General features: G+C 43.2%; 1 protein-coding gene across 7 annotated transcripts in view; it reads left to right on the top strand.

Annotated features, from left to right (window-relative positions):
- The window catches only part of LOC137356341 (carcinoembryonic antigen-related cell adhesion molecule 6-like), a 65,182-nt gene that overhangs the window by 25,925 nt on the left and 21,872 nt on the right, over positions 1-17,385 (top strand). For 2 of the 7 annotated variants that reach the window (XM_068022223.1, XM_068022222.1), the window contains exons 9-11: positions 4,184-4,237; positions 9,872-9,929; positions 10,503-11,357. The exons of 1 other annotated variant lie outside the window; for it this stretch is intronic. In XM_068022223.1, coding sequence (XP_067878324.1) covers positions 4,184-4,237; positions 9,872-9,925 — 108 coding nt within the window. In that variant the 3' untranslated portion in view covers positions 9,926-9,929; positions 10,503-11,357. 4 more of the 7 variants (XR_010971032.1, XM_068022224.1, XM_068022225.1 and 1 more) reach the window with 4 other exon arrangements.

A 17,385-nucleotide genomic window follows, 5' to 3' on the forward strand; every position in this document is an offset into this window, starting at 1 on the left:
AAATGTAATAACTTAGAACGTGTATATGATAGAGCTAAATTCCAGGCGACCTATCGAAGAATAATGCATACAGGTTTTAAGTCCGATTGTTGTTAATGCTGTGTTACTGAGTTCCTGATTGAAAATTATGACAATAGAGGAAACGATGAACGGTGTGTAACGGCTAACAGAACTGAAGTCCGTAGCAGATGTCAGAAGAAATTTCACGGCACATTATAAGAAAATAAATGCACCAGGTAGGACTTCAATTAACAAATTGATGAATATTTATATCTAAGTGATTAACTTTTGAAGATGCACAAGGACCTTATAAACACCCTGCCTTTGTATTATTAATTAAACTCAAACAGTTGCACTGATCAGTTGCATTGTCCGTTTGCATTGGGTTTTGTTTTCCCCTTGCATGAAGCATGCAACATTTCAATCATCAGGTCAAGGGCAAGCCAAGGAATATTAAATTTAGGCACGTTCAAAGAAAAAAAAAACAAAGTCTTTGCAAAAGCAGTAATTGCAGGCGGAGATTGTGGTGCAATGGTAATGTTGCTTCCCTCCTCGATCTTAAACTCAATTGCTCGTGGCATAGGTTCAAAACCTACTAAAAGTAGCTGCTGGAATATCGAACTGGTTAATAAACCCTGCAGGTCCACAGTTCGTTTTAGTAATGTCGGTGTGAAGCTGATAAAAGCCATCTGGTTCAGTCGTGCCCTTTTAGGAAAGCAAATCTGCGGTCCTGACCTCGTCTGACCAATATGTGATCCCAGATACACGACAATGTGAAGTGGCTGAGCAGGCCACTCAGTTCAAGGGCAATTCGGGATTGACAACAAAGGCGACGCTCACATCCCACAAAACAACTAAGAACAGCAAGTTCAATAATGCAAGTATTTTAATATACCGACGACAGAGACGAAATGTTCCCCAAGTTTGAATGGACATTACTGACAGTAATTTGGGCGGCACAGTGGTGCAGTGGTTAGCACCGCAGCCTCACAGCTCCAGCGACCCAGGTTCATTTCCGGGTACTGCCTGTGCGGAGTTTGCAAGTTCTCCCTGTGTCTGCGTGGGTTTCCTCTGGGTGCTCCGGTTTCCTCCCACATGCCAAAGACTTGCAGGTTGATAGGTAAATTGGGCATTATAAATTGCCCCTAGTATAGGTAGGTGGTAGGGAAATATAGGGAAGGTGGGGATGTGGTAGGAATATGGAATTAGTGTTGGGTTAGTATAAATGGGTGGTTGATGGTTGGCACAGACTCGGTGCTGTTTCAGTGCTGTATCTCTAAACTAAACTAAGCTAATTGTCACAGTCTCAGAAATTTAGGTTAAAATAAACAACCTTCCTGGCAATTACTTAAAAAAACAAAATCACAAACTAACTGCGCAACTTGATATGAAATATATATAATGTACTTGAATAACACAATATTTTCGAGTAACTGCAAAGCAGTGTTTTGCTCCCTCTTTGGAACTACAAAGCATTGGATGAATACCGACGAAAAAGAATCTAGAACTTTTGCCTAATGCCTTTGACTTGCAAACAGACAATGATTGTTTTTCGATGGTGGACATCTTGCACCCGAAATTAGTATTGGAAGCTTAGCTGTCGCAAATGTACACACAACCCGGCTGTAATATTATTACAAGACGAGCAAGCAATGAAATATTGATTTAGACAAATAACAAACACTCGATTCAACACAACACGAGTACCATTGGAAAAGAGTTCAGTTGGTGTAATTGACAACCTAACCATGCGTACAGACTGTGAACAATTACGAAAATAAGCAATGTTTTTGATATCCTGCAATTAACGTCACTGGAACAAAGTTTCCAACGTCAAAACGACCAATTAATAGGGCATATAGGTTTGTACGTTTGCCAAAGGTTGAAATCTGATCAGCACTGAGACCAATGACCTTACATCTAGGGCCTGATTCCTCTTCGACCTTATTTCCTGATATAGCAATGATGCTTTGCTGGTTCTTTATATACATGATGGTCTTCAAAAGCATGCTTCTCACAGTCTTTCAGGTAGGTTTTCACCTGAGCTTCTATGTGACTGCTATGTTTCTGAACATATAAGGAAGGCAATATTGCTGCCCGTATAAAAATTAGACATTACATCAATTATTTTGGATGTCACATGATTCATCACCTGCTGAACTTATCAATATTTTCAATTAGCCAAAACTAAATTAACTTGTCCGACAGGAATCACGGGATTCTCAACAATTTAGCCTCAATGGAAATGACTGTACCTTTTCCAATGTTTTCTCTGGTACAAGAAATGGTTAGCACCTTCATGAATTTGCGTACAACTGTCCCTGGACTTTGTGATCTTACAGTTGCACAGATATGCCCGCAAGCTTCAGTACTATGGCCACTGTTCTACGTAAAGTGAATTAATACCCCAATTTCGAAATTTTCCGCTTACTGAAAGTTGGAAATGTCGTACCCAGTGAGGATGGCAATAAGATGCTTCATGGGGAGACACACATCTGAAATGGGTGGACACATGGCAGATAAAATTCAATGAAGAAAGGTGTGTGGGGTTAAGAATGAGGAGAGAAAATACATGTTAAATAGCATGATTATAAAGGGAGTGTCGGAAGAATGAAAACTGGCTCTCACATAGTTATTAAGGCGCAGTCTTTCAGTCCATCAAGTCTATGCTGGCAATTTGTAGAGTAATCCCATCCCCAGCTCCATCCCGAAAGCCTAGCTTCTCCAAAGTAATCTTGTAACTAAAATCCTTCAACTCTGGAAAATCGGTCCTGCAACCTCTCCAGGGCCTTCACAATGAGCCCTAAAGTGTGGTGACCAGAACCAAACGCAATACTCCAGTTATGGCCTAACCTGAACTTTAAAAAAGTTCGTCATAACTTCCCAACTTTTGTACTCAATACCTCTATTTATGATTCTCAGGATATGCTTTGTTTGTGAACATAAATTTGAAGATGGCAGTGCGAGTTCAGAAAGCATATGGGATCCTTATTTTTATATATAGACGCGTAGAGTATAAAAGTCAGGAAGTTATGCTCAGTATATGTGAACACTAATCCAACCCCAGGAGGAATACTATGTCCAATTTTGCGAACTACACTTTAGGAAGGACGTGAAGGCTTCGGATAGGGCATAGAATTGTTCCAATGTTTTGCCTGGATAGGTGTGGGAAGCTGGAGTTGTTCTTCTTAGAAGCTAGGAGGGGGTTTGATAGAGCTGTTTAAAGTCATGAAGGGTTTAGATGGAGTAAATGAAGAGAAACTGTTTCTAGTGATTGGAAAATCGTTAAGCAGAGGGTACTGGCTTAAGGTGATTGGCGAAAGGTGGCATGAGGAAAATTTTCTTTCCACAATGGTCGTTAAGGATTTGGAATGCACTGTTTGATAAGGGGTGGATAGAGATCCAATACAAGCCTTCAAAATTGATTTGGGTAAATGCATGAAGGACAAAAAAAAAACGGAATTTAGAAAGAGTGGGTGTGTGGAACTAACTGGATTGCTGTTCAAAAGAGTCAGCACAGAACAAGTGTCGAAAGCGTTCCTTCTGTGGTGCACTATTCAATGATTCTGACTGAAATATGCAACTCAGAAACAAAAGCAATACTCAATTACTTTTTTTTATCCCAACTAACATTGCTGAGATCCAGCGGCACTGCAATTCTCCTTGATGCCTTTAAACTGAGGAGAAAAACAATGCCTGCTGGAAATATACCTCCAATATCTCACCGATAGGGGGACTATCTTCCACAATATCGTTAGGCCATTAGAAAAAGTAGCTTGGCATTATCTCACGTGGAAGACCGTGTGTCCTTTCCAGAAGCAGTCTGATTTCATTACCATTCATTTCAATATCATGAAGGCATGTTACCCATGTGGAATTATGTCTGTCAGATTGACTGTTCAACACACCACAGAGGTGAAAGTTAACAGCCAAAACTTCAGTAGAAAATAGATCCGATAATGTTGGGGTATGTTTGTGCTCTGTTACAGAGTTGTTGTTTTTTTAGATATTATTTCTGGTATTAAATATTATATTCAAGGTTGTAGCATGCCTATCTTTCATACAAATCTAAGGCAAATGCACCAACATGTGTTCACTTATATATTATTTAAACTGTTAAGAGTCCTTTTCCTTCACTTCCACGTCGAATTTACTTTAACAATGTTTATGCTATTTTTCACAGTTTGACAGCATGAACCCATCAGATTCACCAGAGCAACAACAACAACAAAAACTTGTATGCATGTAGAGTCTAAAACGAAATAAACTTCCATTGGCCTTTCACAGGAGTATCATGAAACAAAATATGGCACCGAGATACATAAGCTGATATTAGGGCAGATGAGAAGAATCTCCGTCAAATAAGTAATAAATTAATCCCTTAAAATTGGGAAGCGAAGTAGAAAGGTGGAGAGGTTTAAGGAAGGAATTCCAGAGGCTGGGGCCTAGGCAGCTGAAGGCTTGGCCATCAAATAATCTGGTAAAAGGAAAATCGGGGATGCTCAAGAAGCCAGAAATAGAGGAGTGCAGATATCTCGCGAGGCTGTGAGGATGAAGGAGATAACTGAGATAGGATGGCTGAGGCCATGGAGAGATTTGAAAACAAGGATGAGAATTTTAAAATGGACCTGTTGCTTAAACTTGGAGCTCGTGTAGTTCAGCTAGCACAGGGTCAAAGGTGAGTTGGGTTTGCTGCACGTTGGAGCTGCAGAGTTTTGTATAGCTTCAAGTTTACGGAAGCTAGAATGTGGGAGACTAGCCAGGTGTACATTGGAACAATCAAGGTTAGAGGTAGCAAAGGCAAGGATGATGGTTTGGACAACGGATGAGCTAAGGCACATTCTGACGATATTAGGGAGGTAGAAGTAAGCAGTTTTTGTGATGGTCTGAATATGGTTGGAAGCTCATCGCGGGGTCAAACATGCATGACATGAGATATGACATGAGTAGCATGAAACATTGCCCTGAGCACAATTATAGTCAAGATAAGCAACATAGATAAAACACCTTAAACCAAATAGGAATGGGCGAACTATTAAAAGTCAGAGGGGATAATGTTCAATTTTGGACGATTGTGTAAATTTAATTAGCTGGCCAATGTACACCTTCACGGAATTTCGTTTTATTTGAGGGAAATTGAGCGGGTTGTACAATATGTTCCCAAATCGATACCGATCACTTTAGAAGGCGTTGCAGGGTTTGAGAATGGTAGTGGTGATGTAGAGCTGCATGGAGTCAGCATACATATCGCATCTGGCTATGCATTTTCAGCTGATGTTGTCTAGCTGCCTCGTGCACATTACATATAAATCCGGAGCACCCTTGGGGGGAACTCCAGACGTAATAGTGTGATAACGGTCAGGGAAGCCATTGCAGAAAATTATCTGACTGTGACTGCATGGGTAAGAGTGGGGCCAGGCGAGAGCATTCGCTTTCCATTGGGCCAAAAGAGGAGAGACGTTAGATGAGGAAAGTGTGATCCACAGGGTCAATGACAGCAGACAGAAGGAAAAGGATGAAGAGCACTGGTGCGTCACTTTGACGCTCAGGGGGTTGTCATTTTTGACCTTTATTGAGGCCGTTGCAGTCCTGTGGCAGGGGTGGAAATCTATGTGGATTCCTATTACGTAGGTGAAAAGGCCCGGCACAGCGACTTTGACATCCGCCCCTACCTGCGAACTGTATGACATTGTAAATAAGCTGGTCTACAGTTCCCGTTAATCGGTATTTTTAGCAAAACGCAATCCGTCAATGCTTGTGTACCACAATAAATACTCGAAAACAAGCTCGTTGCCCCTAATAAAGAGTGTTTTATTTTCCTTAATAAGATTCCTTCATTGGTGGCAAACAACATCAGTGAGATATGATGGAATTTTTTTGACTCTAAAAGCAAGTTGTTACGATCTGGAAGGCACCACCTGAAAGGGTGGTGGAATTAATTAAAGAGTAATTTTCGAAAAGGGATTGGAAATATCATTAATGGACAGATTGATAGAATCGCACAATGATACTGTGCAGAAGGAATACATTGGGCTCATTGTGCCGATGCTGCCTCCTTGAAAGAACTATCCAGTTAGTGCCGCTCACTTACTCTTCGCCATGCCCCTGTATATCTTGCCCTTCAAGTGTTTACCCAATTCCCTTTTGAAGGTTACTATTGAATCTGCTTTTGCCACCTTTTAAGGCATTGCATTCCAGATCACAACAACTGTGTATACAAGGAACATGTCGCCTCCTGTTCTTCTGCCGATTACCTGAAATCTGTGTCCTCTGGTTACCAATCCTTCTGCCACTGGAAACCGTGTTTCCTTTTTTATGCTATCAAAACCGTTCCTGATTGCGAACGCTTTTACCAAATCCCCTCTTAACTTTCCCTGCTGTAAGAAGATGGCATCTCCGTTTGCTTTGTAAAAAAATCCCGATTTCAAATTGTGCTGACACATTAAAAAAAAAAGTGCACATGCAGCTCCAGCTCTCTCTGTTCCTACATCCCTTTAAATTTCCACCAAATACTTGATGAATGCTGGAAGAAGAATGAGGAAGGGCGAGATAAAGTAAATACTACAATTTGCAGCGATTTAAGGAGCAGATAATTTCACATATGCAAACCTTTGAAGTTGATAAGACTGTTACAAATGCATGCACGAATGTTAGCTTTAAAATAGGGGGCATATAAAAAAATTGTCAGAGTGAAGAATGGAGTGCTGCAGAGCTGTGACCAAGCCCCCATTTTATTTGGCACCTTCTTGCCCATGCTTCTCACGTTCATCTTCCCAGCAGATATGGAAAGAATCTAGTGCACACTAGGTAAGACAGAAAGCTTTACAATCTATTAAGGCTCAAAGCAAAGAGAAAACACATCGCATCCTGATTGGAGAACTTCTCTATGCTGATGATGCTGCGCTAACCGCTCACACAGAAACACAGCTACAGAGAACTCATGAACTGTTTCTCTCATGCCTGTAACTTGTTCTCCTTGTCCTGGGACACGGTGTTTCATCTTCACCCTGATCACACTAAATAACACCCCACTGAAAGTGGCTAGCATATTGTGCGGCCTTGGATCCATGGCCACAGACAATCTGTCTCTTGACGCAGAGCTCAATACACGCATAAGAAAAGGAACTACCATCTTTGGTCAACTTGTGAAACACTCGCGGGATAACACCAAGCTAACCCTTAGGATCCATCTGATTGTTTATAAGACCTGTGTTCTCAGCCCCATGCTGTACAGCTGCGAAAAATCATGTGATGTACTGCTACCAGGAAGAGAAGCTCAATAATTTGCATCTTTGTTGTCTGTGGTGCATAATAGGCATATCCTTTGCAGGGGAAAAAAAATCACAAATGCAGTAGTCCTCTCAAAGGCAGAACTCCCAAGTGTGTTAGCACTAATCAAACAGAGGTGGCTTTGGTGCTTCGGATATGTCTGTAGGATGGAAGATGGCCGCATACCCAAAGACATTCTTTATGGCAGGGTAGCCAGGGCCAGAATACCTGCAGAACCCAAATCTCCGCTTCAAGGGTGCTTGCAAGCATGTCATAAAGGTCCGAAACGTCGCTTATCGCATCTGGGAGTCAGGATCTGGTGAAAGAGGGAAATGGCGACACATCCTGTGGACTGGTGAGCACTTTGACGATGTCTAGTTGCTACAGAAGCTTGGCGACAGCCGTGAACGTCAAAAACAACTCAAAAACAACCCTTACCTGTTCTTCTTTCAATTTAGTATACTGTATTCGCGGCTCACAATGCAGATTCTTCTACATTGGGGAGACCAAACGCAGATTGTGTGACCACTTTGTGGAACATCTTTGCTCAGTGCGAAAACATGACTCCGAGCTTCCTGTCACTTGCCATTTCAACACCACCATCCCCACCTCACCGTACCCCCCTGCTCTCATGCCCAAATCGCTGTCCTTGGTTTGCTGCGATGTTTCACTGATCATTAACGCAAGCTCGAGGAACAGCATCTCATTTACCAATTAGGCACGCGACAGCCTACCGGACTGAACATTAAGTTCAATAATTTCAGTGCATTACTGGCCCCCGCTGTTTTATTTGAAGTTTCATTTCTTATTTTGATTTTATTTTAGTTTGTTTCATCATTCATTTTTTTTTACCATGTGCCAGCCCACTGTTTTTTTTCATGTTTGTGCTTTTGGCCGGGCTGTTCATTAATCTGTCATTTAACCCCCTCTCTGCACTAACACTTTGTCTTTCACCATACCATTAACATACCCTTTTCCTTTTCTCCATGATATTTTTGGTCAGTTATTCTCTGTGACCCTCTGTCCTATCAAAACTTTCACTTTTGTTATCTTTTGCCCCACCCCGTCTTTATTTGCTTAAAACTATTCTATTTCTAACCTTTGCCAGTTCTAATGAAAGGTCATTGACCTGAAATGCTAACTCTGCTTCTCTCTCCACAGTTGCTGCTGTGTATTTCCAGCACTGTTTGTTTTTATTTCTTAGCGTCCCTTGGCAGCTTCATGTGTGGCACTTGTGGCAGTACCTGCCGCTCAAGGATTGACCTTCACAGCCATCAGCAAAGTTGCACCAAGAGATGACACTACACCTAAATGGATTACTTGCTGTGTGTCCGTCATATTTTCTAGATCGAAGCATGCCGACCAGAAATCAGCAATGACGTTATGTTAAACCTTGAGAAATCATTGCTCATGCTTCTGTCGGAATCTTGTGTCTAATTCTGGGCATCACACTTTAAGAAGAAAGTCAAGGTTTTGGTCAACAACAACAACTTCAATAACAACAACAACTTATATTTATATAGCCCCTTTAACGTAAGACAGGGTTGTCCAACATACGGCCTGTGGGCCGGGATCAGGCCTGCCAATAGTTTCCATTGGTTACCCGGATGTAAACTGTACCCAGAGACGTTCCTTCTCCTCCCCAGTGCTCCATGAGTGGAGATGGGAAATATCCCATTATCTACTTCTTGCAGGAAGGCCTTTTTAAAAGCAGGAACGCCCCTCCCAACTTTGACTGTTTCGGGGTTTTCCGGCATTTTTTTAAAAGCCCGCCGGTAAACACCGAAACTGTCCGATGTTGGGAGGCGAGTTCTTGCTGCGAAACTCAGCGCGATGTGTTCAAACAAACTGAACGAGCACAAAGCTGCGTGTTGAGCGCTCCAGGTCAATGCAATTGAGAGAGAGAGAGAGAGTGTGGGTGAGGGGGCGGGGGACCAGACGGGAACAAAGAGAGAGAGAGAGGGAAACAGAGAGGTGTGAATAGAGAGGGGGGAAAGAGAGATGGGGGCGGGGCACAGAGCGGAAACAGAGATAGAGAGGGAGAGAGAAAAACAAAGAGAGAGGGGAACAGAGAGGGGAGGACAGAGAGAAAGGGGGGACAGAGAGAAGGGGAGATCGAGGGAGAACACAGAGAGCGAGGACGACACAAAGAGGGGTGGAACACAGAGAGAACACAAAAATAACAACACCTTATATTTATATAGCTTCTTTAACGTAAGACAGGGTTGTCCAATATATGCCCTGCAGGCCGGGGTCCGGCCCGCTGAAGTTTTCCATTGGGCCCGCAAATGTAAACTGCAGCCAGGGCCGGTCCTCCTCTAATTATGTCGCCTAGGGGTTTCAGGCAGATGGGAAATCGAAGGGGGGAAGGACAGAGCCTTGGGGTCACCATAGGTGGCAGCAGGAACTGCCATTGCCAGTAATAGTCTGGATACGATTGGATAAGAACGAAATCGGGTGGAAGCAGTCCCACCCAGTTTGATAACAATGGAGAAGCATCGGATGATTTTGCAGGCAGGTCGCGGAGAATAAGGGGGGAATGTCTACTTTTGTCACAATCACATTAGATGTCATTACATACTTTGTTTCTGTGTGGTGGCAGGGGCAGAAACCTGATTGGACGGATTCATGCATGGAGTTTCCAGAAGGCATTTGACGAGGTACCACATAAAGGGTTATTTTGCTAAGTCAGAGCTTATGGGTGTAGGGGGTAATATACTACCATGAATAGAAGATTGGCTGGATGGCTAAAAATAGAGAGTTTGCATTCATGAGTCCTTTTCTGATTGGCAGGATAGGACGAGTGGCGTTCCGCAGGGGTCTGTGCTGGGTCCTCAATTTTTGACAATTGATCTCAATGACTTAGATGAGGGGAGCGATGACATGGTAGTGAAATTTGTAGATAAAACAAAGACATGTATGCTGTGAAGTGGGCATAAAAGGGGTTGCAGACTGCTACAGATAGATTAGTAAGTGGGCAAAACTCTAGCAGATGGAGTATAAGGTGGTAAAATGTGAAGTTGTTCACGTTGGCAGGAAGAATTAAAAAAAATTGAGTATTGCTTAAACAGAGAATGACAGCAGAAATATGAGGTGCAGAGGGATCGATGTGTTCCAGTGAATGAGTAAAAAAGGTTAGTATGCAGGTAGAGCAAGTAATAAAGAAGGCAAATGGAATGTTATCCTTTGTTACAAGAGGAATTGAAAATAAAAGTAAGGATGTTATGCTTCAGTTATACAGGGCATTGGTGAGACCACATCTCGAATACCATGTGCAGTTTTGGTCTCCATATTTAAGGAAGGATGTAAATACATTCGAAGCGGTTCAGAGGAGGTTTACTAGATTGATACCTGATGCTGGACCCCCACCTGCCAAGAATAATGCATATACATTTCGCTATATGGACATTAAATTTCAGATTGATGCTTGAAGAAGAGAATGCCTGTCACAAGGGCTGGCAGACACTTGGCTGGAAGACTTTTGCATATCAGTGGGTCCAAGAGAGGTTACTTCCCTTCTCCAATTATCCTAAAATGAACTTTGATCCCCGGGTATTGTTTGTAAGAGGAGACATTCCAGGGTCTGCTGGGAGCATGCACAAAGGCAGTAGTGTTTCAACTATCCGGTCACGTGAGTAACCTGCTGTCCAACTTGGAAAGTTGTGTCTTTAAATTGTACAGACAATTTGAGCTTGGAGAAAGACCGTTTGCTCATTGACTGAGAAGACCTCTCCTGTCTGATCCCAACTCTTTCTTATAAGCCTCTGGACCCATTGAAGACACGTGAACCTCAAGTGAGAAAAGTTTCCTGCAGTGCACAAGGTTTAAGAAGAATACTGGGTCTCAATGAAAAACAAGACCTACCTACAATCAAGGACTTTACAGTGAGCTCGAAGATCCATAACCAAAACCATCTTCAAATGTAACCTCAAGTTTTTCCACTTAATTTCTTCTGCTCTTTTCTGTTTCTATCTGCATGTGTGTATTGCATGTGAATGTTCGCGTTGGCGTCGCGTATCTGTGAGCGTTAACCAAATTAGTGTTTAAGTTTAATAAAGTTCAACCTTTCTACTTTAAACCTAAGAAAACCTGTTTGTCTGATTTCTTTGCTTTACAATTGGAAGTGAGTGAACAAGGTTCAGCAAGGGGGAACTAAAACGTGGTGTGTTTAAAATTAAACCCCGTTACTGTAAGACCAGGTGAAGGCTGAGACAGAATCTCTTTCTCACCTGCTCGTAACAGAAACTTGGGGGCTACTGTCCTGCATTTGACCCACAGACAAACGAGAGAAATTGGAAGTGGGAAGTCAAATTTTTCCTTATCAAAATAGAGCACGATTTCAGTACAGGTTTTCTTGTGGTTGTGTGTGGTAGAATATAAACATGTCTGCAACTGAAACTAGTAGCTCCCCACGCCAGGGTGAATTAACTTCGAGTAAGTTAAAAGTACTGTCCATGGATAAGTTGAGAAAAATGGCGGAGCAGTGTTGAATCACTGTATGAGGCAAGGCTCGGAAGTCTGAACTCCTAAGACTAGTGGCCCACCATTTTCCCTCGAATCTAAATAAGCAGTAGCAGGGTCAGAAGTAGACGCTGACAGGGCATTGCCAGCAAAGCTACAATTGGAACAGAGGAAACTTGAATTAGAGGAAAAGAAAGAGAGAGACAGAAGAGAGAGAGAGAGAGAGAGAGAGCCTTCCAGAAAGAAGGCGAAGAAAGAGAGCTAGGGTGGCTCGAGTTAACTAGGGGGAGACAGAGTAACGCCAGTGAAAGCATGGCCAATATGAAGGAGTGTAATTCAGGGCTGCATACAGGATTGTTAATACTTTCCGAACTGATCCCAAAATTCAATGAGGAAGATGTGGAAGTGTTTTTTGTGTCTTTTGAGAAACTGGCAAGTCAGCTAAAATGGCCAGCTGAGACTTGATCTCTCTTATTACAAAGCAACTAACCAAATAAGCCCATGAGGTTTATTTCCTGTTGCCAGATGAGAGTTCATCAAATTCCGAACTGAGAAAAATGCTATCGTCGGGGCATATGAATTAGTACCTGAAGGCTATCGCCAAAAGTTTAGAACCCTCAAGAGGCAAGCTGAGCAAACCTATCTGGAGATTGAAAGACTTAATCAGTTGGCTTTTGACCAGTGGCTGAAGGCTCTTAAAGTAGCTTAGCTATGAAAATCTCAGAGAAGAAATTCTGTTACTGGAATTTAAAATCTCTCTCCCACTCTACGTGAAGACCCAAGTAGAGGAGCAGCCGTTCTGGCTGATGAGTTTGCTTTAATTTATAACTCGGTTTCCAAGGGGAAATCCTTTCCTAGTCACCCCCACAAATCCGAAAGGACAAAGGGTGGGAAGGTGAGAGGAGCCCAAGCAGTCCTGGGAGAGAAAGAAAAGCAGGAGACACAGGGCCCCTGTAGCCAAAAAAGGAAGGTGCTGTGAGCAGGAGTGAGACCCGGAGACCTGTGTGCTTCCATTGTAATAAGGCAGGTCATCTAAAAGCTGACTGCCAGAAACTAAAGGGAAAACCTGTAGGGCTAATCAGGGCATACCCGCTCAGTGATGACGGGACCTTGATGGAAAACACAGAAAAAGCTGTGGCTTTAACTGCAGTAACAGTGCAACCAGGAAGCTTACTAAAGCCAGTGCAGGAAAATTTAATAGGATTCCTGAAGGTTATCATGGTTTTGTGTCTGAAGGGAGAGTAACCCCATACCCCTCGAGTGGGGCAAGCAAGACCATAGTAATTCTCAGGGGCACAGGGGACACTAGATCCCTTTTACTGGGAAAAGGGCTGACCTTTCACCCAGAGAGTGCAGTGAATACCAGAATGGTGGTGAATGGTATTGGAGGGCACTGTATGCCTCTACCTTTACACCGGGTGCACTTGGAATGCGACCTAATTTCGGGATCGGTGACCATAGGGATTGTCCCTAGTTTGCCTGTACTCAGGATTGACCTGCTCCTAGGTAATTATCTGGCGGGGTAGAAGGTGGTAGCCTCCCCAATGGTGAAAGAGTGATTGTAGGACGTCAGACAGACGGGGCAGTGGCAGGAGACGGTCCCCTGCAGTTTCCCTGAATGTATAATGAATGAGGCCAGGATCAATCCTATTCACCCAGAGTAAACTGAAATGGCACTGCAGGCAAATGACCATGAGGTCTGTTTTCCCAATGCTTTCTGTGGAAAGATAGAAGTGGCAGGAAATTAGTTAAATGGATCTTTCCTCGTTGAGGCTCAGTGAGCTGATCCAGTATCGAAAGAGTTAGCACAGGCTGTCCGTCTGAGATTGAAGCAGAGGGAGTCCCTGATTGCTATTTAAAGAATGAGGTACTGATGAGGAAATGGAGTTCTCCTCACAGACCTGACAGCATGAGTGGACAGTGGTCATCAGTTAGTGGAGCCACCGAGGTACCAGAGAGAATTAGTAATAATGGCACATGAGATTACACTGGCTGTACATATCGGTATATGAAAGACAAAACCAGCATAAAGCAGCTGTTTGGCCAAAATTCCACAAAGATGTGGTGGAGTACTGTTGCAGTTGCACATGTGCCAGGTTGAGGGAAAACCCCAACCTTCAGTGGCATCTGCACCCTTAAGTCCTGTGTCGGTGCTTCGAGGACCCTCCAGCAGAGTGCTGGTGAACTGTAAAGGATCCCTGCCGAGAACAAAAGGCGACAGGCAGGAATAAGGCTGGCAATAGGTCAGAAAGGAAGGGGCGAACAGGGACCAAGAGGGCAGGTTAAAGGAGGTCTTGGAGAAATCCCTGATGAAAACCCCTACTGTACTGTCAGCCAACCTTAAAAAATTTTAAATGTTAGACCCGACATCCTCCTATGTAAATGCAGACACTAACAGCATTCACCAGAGTTGCTAACAGCATTTACAGGAACTTGCAGAGACAATAAAAAAAACTTCTAGGTTGATGCCTCGGTTAGCCAAAGTGCCGCAGGGAAGAGCAGGACAGTCTGCACAAATACCTGCAGGCAGGACTGTCCCAGAGGACAAAGGGGAGATTAGCAAAGAATCCTCCCCTACAGTCCAAATAAATGAGAACCACACATCCCCTGATGTCAAAAGCCTGCGCACGACTCAGCAAAGCACTGATAGTTCAGGATAGGCCCGCCCACTACTGACTGTCCTGAGAAAACAAATTCCGATTTAGGGCAAATTAAATCTAACCCTCCCCCTTTGCAGACTTCAAAAGGAGCCAGAGACCCAAAGCAGCCAAGGAAATGGGAAAACTGAAGAAAACGTCTCCAAAGAATCACATGCTATTGCGATGCGAAAAAGTGAGCAGTTAAAGCAGCACTGGCACCAAGAGAAGACAGGCTGTAATAAGTTTTAGGATTAATGAATGAATGCGATTGAATGTGAGAGATGCATGTTCTTCCTGTATCTTACAGTTTCTCTCTCGACCGTTTTGAATGAAATGCGCTTGTTTACAAATCGCATTCCATTCCACTGGGTGTGGAGGTGTCATGCTGGGCCCCCACCTGCCAAGAATGTGGCATTTAAATTTCACCATATGGACATTATTAAATTGTTGCTGGGAAGAAGAGAAGGCCTGTTACAAGGGCTGCCCGACACTTGGTTGGAAGGCATTTGCATATCAATAGCGACAAGAGCGGTTACTTCCCTTATCCACTTATCCTTAAATGGACTTTGAGCACCAGGTATTGTGTGTAAGAGGAGAAATTCCAGGATCTGCTGGAATGAACAAACACAGAAGTGGTTACACTTGCTGGTCACGTGACTAACCTGCTGGCCAACTTGGGGAGTTTTATTTAAATTATGCAGACAGTTTGAAGTTGGAGAGATACTGTTTGTTCCTGGATTGAGGAGACTTCTCCTGTCTGCTCCCAACTCTTTCTCACAAGCCTCTGGGTCCACTGAAAACAAGTGAACCTCAAGAGAGAAAAGTCTCCTACATCGAACAAGCTTTAAGAAAAATATTCCCCAACAAAAAGCAAGTCCTACCTACAATCAAGCACTCGACAGCGAGCTCAAAGAACCGTAACCAAAACCATTTCCACTTTATTTCTTCTGATCTTTTCTGTCTCTATCTGCATGCGTGTATCACGTATGCATGCTAGTGTGGGCGTCGCGTATCTGTAGGCAATAACTGAATTAGAGTTTAAGTTTAATAAAGTTCAACCTTTCTTCTTTAAACCTAAGAAAACCTGTTTGGCAGGTTTCTTTGCTTCACCATTGGAAAGCACTGAACAAGGATTCAACAAAGGGGAGCGAAAACACAGTGTGTTTAAAATAAAACCCTGTTATGGTAAGAACAGGTGAAGGCTGAGAGGGTACACTAGACTCATTTCTCACCTGGTTGTAACACCTGGAATGAGTGGTTTGTCTCATGAGGAAATGTTGGACAGACTGGGCTTATTTTCACTGGAGTTTGGAAGAGTGAGGGGAGACTTGATTGAAGTTTATAAGATCCTGAACGGTTTTGACAAGGTGGACATAGAAAGGATGTTACCTCTTGTGTGTGAGTTCAGAACTAGAGGGCACTGTTATAAAATTAGAGATCGCCCTTTTAGGACAGAGATAAGGGATTTGCTTTTTCTATCAGAGGGTTATGGGACTTTGGAATTCACTGCCTCAGAAGGTGGTGGAGGCGGGGTCTTTGAATATTTTTAAGGCAGAGCTAGATAGATTCTTGTTAAGCAACGGAATCAAAGATTATCGGAGGTAGGTAGCAATATGGAATTCGAGACACAAACAGATCAGCCATGATCTTATTGAGTAGAGGAGCAGGCTCGTGGCGCCGAATGGCTTACTTCTGTTCCTAATTCGTACGTTCATATGCGTTCCGGGAAACCTATGCACGCATTTTAGGAGACGGCATCACGTTTGTGGGTGTGGAAAGGAAAGAGAGGTTGGAGTGGGGAGGATGGTTTGCAGATACGGGGTAGGCAGGCAGGGGGCAGTGTGGTGGGCTGGTCAAGAGTGCAGAGGAGATTTTCAAGCAAGGTATGAGGAACGAGAGTTTTCCAGTTCTGTGGAAATATTAGAGAAACTGGGATTATCCTCCTGAGAGCAGAAAATGTTAAGGGTAGATGCATTTAGCTGTTCAACATGATACAGATGTTTGATAGAGTAGATAGGGGAAACTGATTGTACAGGCAAGTGCGACGAGATCCCGGGCACAGATTGAAGATGGTTGGGAAAAGATGAGGCAGAGATGACTTTTTTTTAATGACTGCATGTTTTTATGATATGGAGAGCAGTACCTGAAAATGGAGTTGGAATCAGAATAATGATAACTTTCCAAAGGGAACTGATATACTTGAAAGGCTCAGGGGTATTGGAATTAATTCCGTAACTCCTTTAAAGATGAGGCACAGGCAGAATAGAATTGCCTCTTTCTGCGCTGTAAGCTCCTTTGATACTAATTATACCCAAATAACGAAGGATTCCATTGCATGGCCTGCCTCTTCTTCAACCAAGCAGTTCATTTATCATGCATTCTTATGTAAACAGCTACATTTTGACAGGAAGCAATTCATATCAGTAGTTGTGGGATCGTACTTTCCTTTTTTCATATTTAGCTGTCGGTGTGTTCCTCTACTGAGCTAAGTTAGCTGCAAGCTGGGACAGGTTTTCAACTTGTCGGGATGACTTGAAAAGCGACATTGCCCTCAAATCATTATATTTACAATTGTTTCAATAGATCTTTATTGCCATGGAAAGAGAACGCTTTCAAAAAAAATTATGGGTAGTCAATCCGTCGGGAGATATTGGGAGAGATGGACAAAAACAGTGTCAAATAAGCGCTTTTTAAGGCCGGACCTAAAAGAGGGGAGGGAGATGGGAGAGGCAGAGGGCGAGGAATTGCCGAGGATGGGTCCTCGATTGCTTAAAGCCCTGCCAAAGGCTTAGGATCTGGAGTTCCCTGCAGGTAACCCTCTGCAGATCCATGGCCTTTAAGTCCTTCTTTGAAACACATATTTGACAACGCATTTGCCCTCTCTGCCTCTCCCTAAATACTCCCTTGTATCTCTGTGCTCCTTTTTTTTTCTTTACCTCTGTACAACACCGGTTGACCCTTTGCAACGACAAGAATGGCTATATCAAAGCAAATCTATGCTGATAATATAATTCCA

Source organism: Heterodontus francisci, chromosome 45 (assembly GCF_036365525.1).
Source record: "Heterodontus francisci isolate sHetFra1 chromosome 45, sHetFra1.hap1, whole genome shotgun sequence".
Classification (NCBI taxonomy): Eukaryota; Metazoa; Chordata; class Chondrichthyes; order Heterodontiformes; family Heterodontidae; genus Heterodontus; species Heterodontus francisci.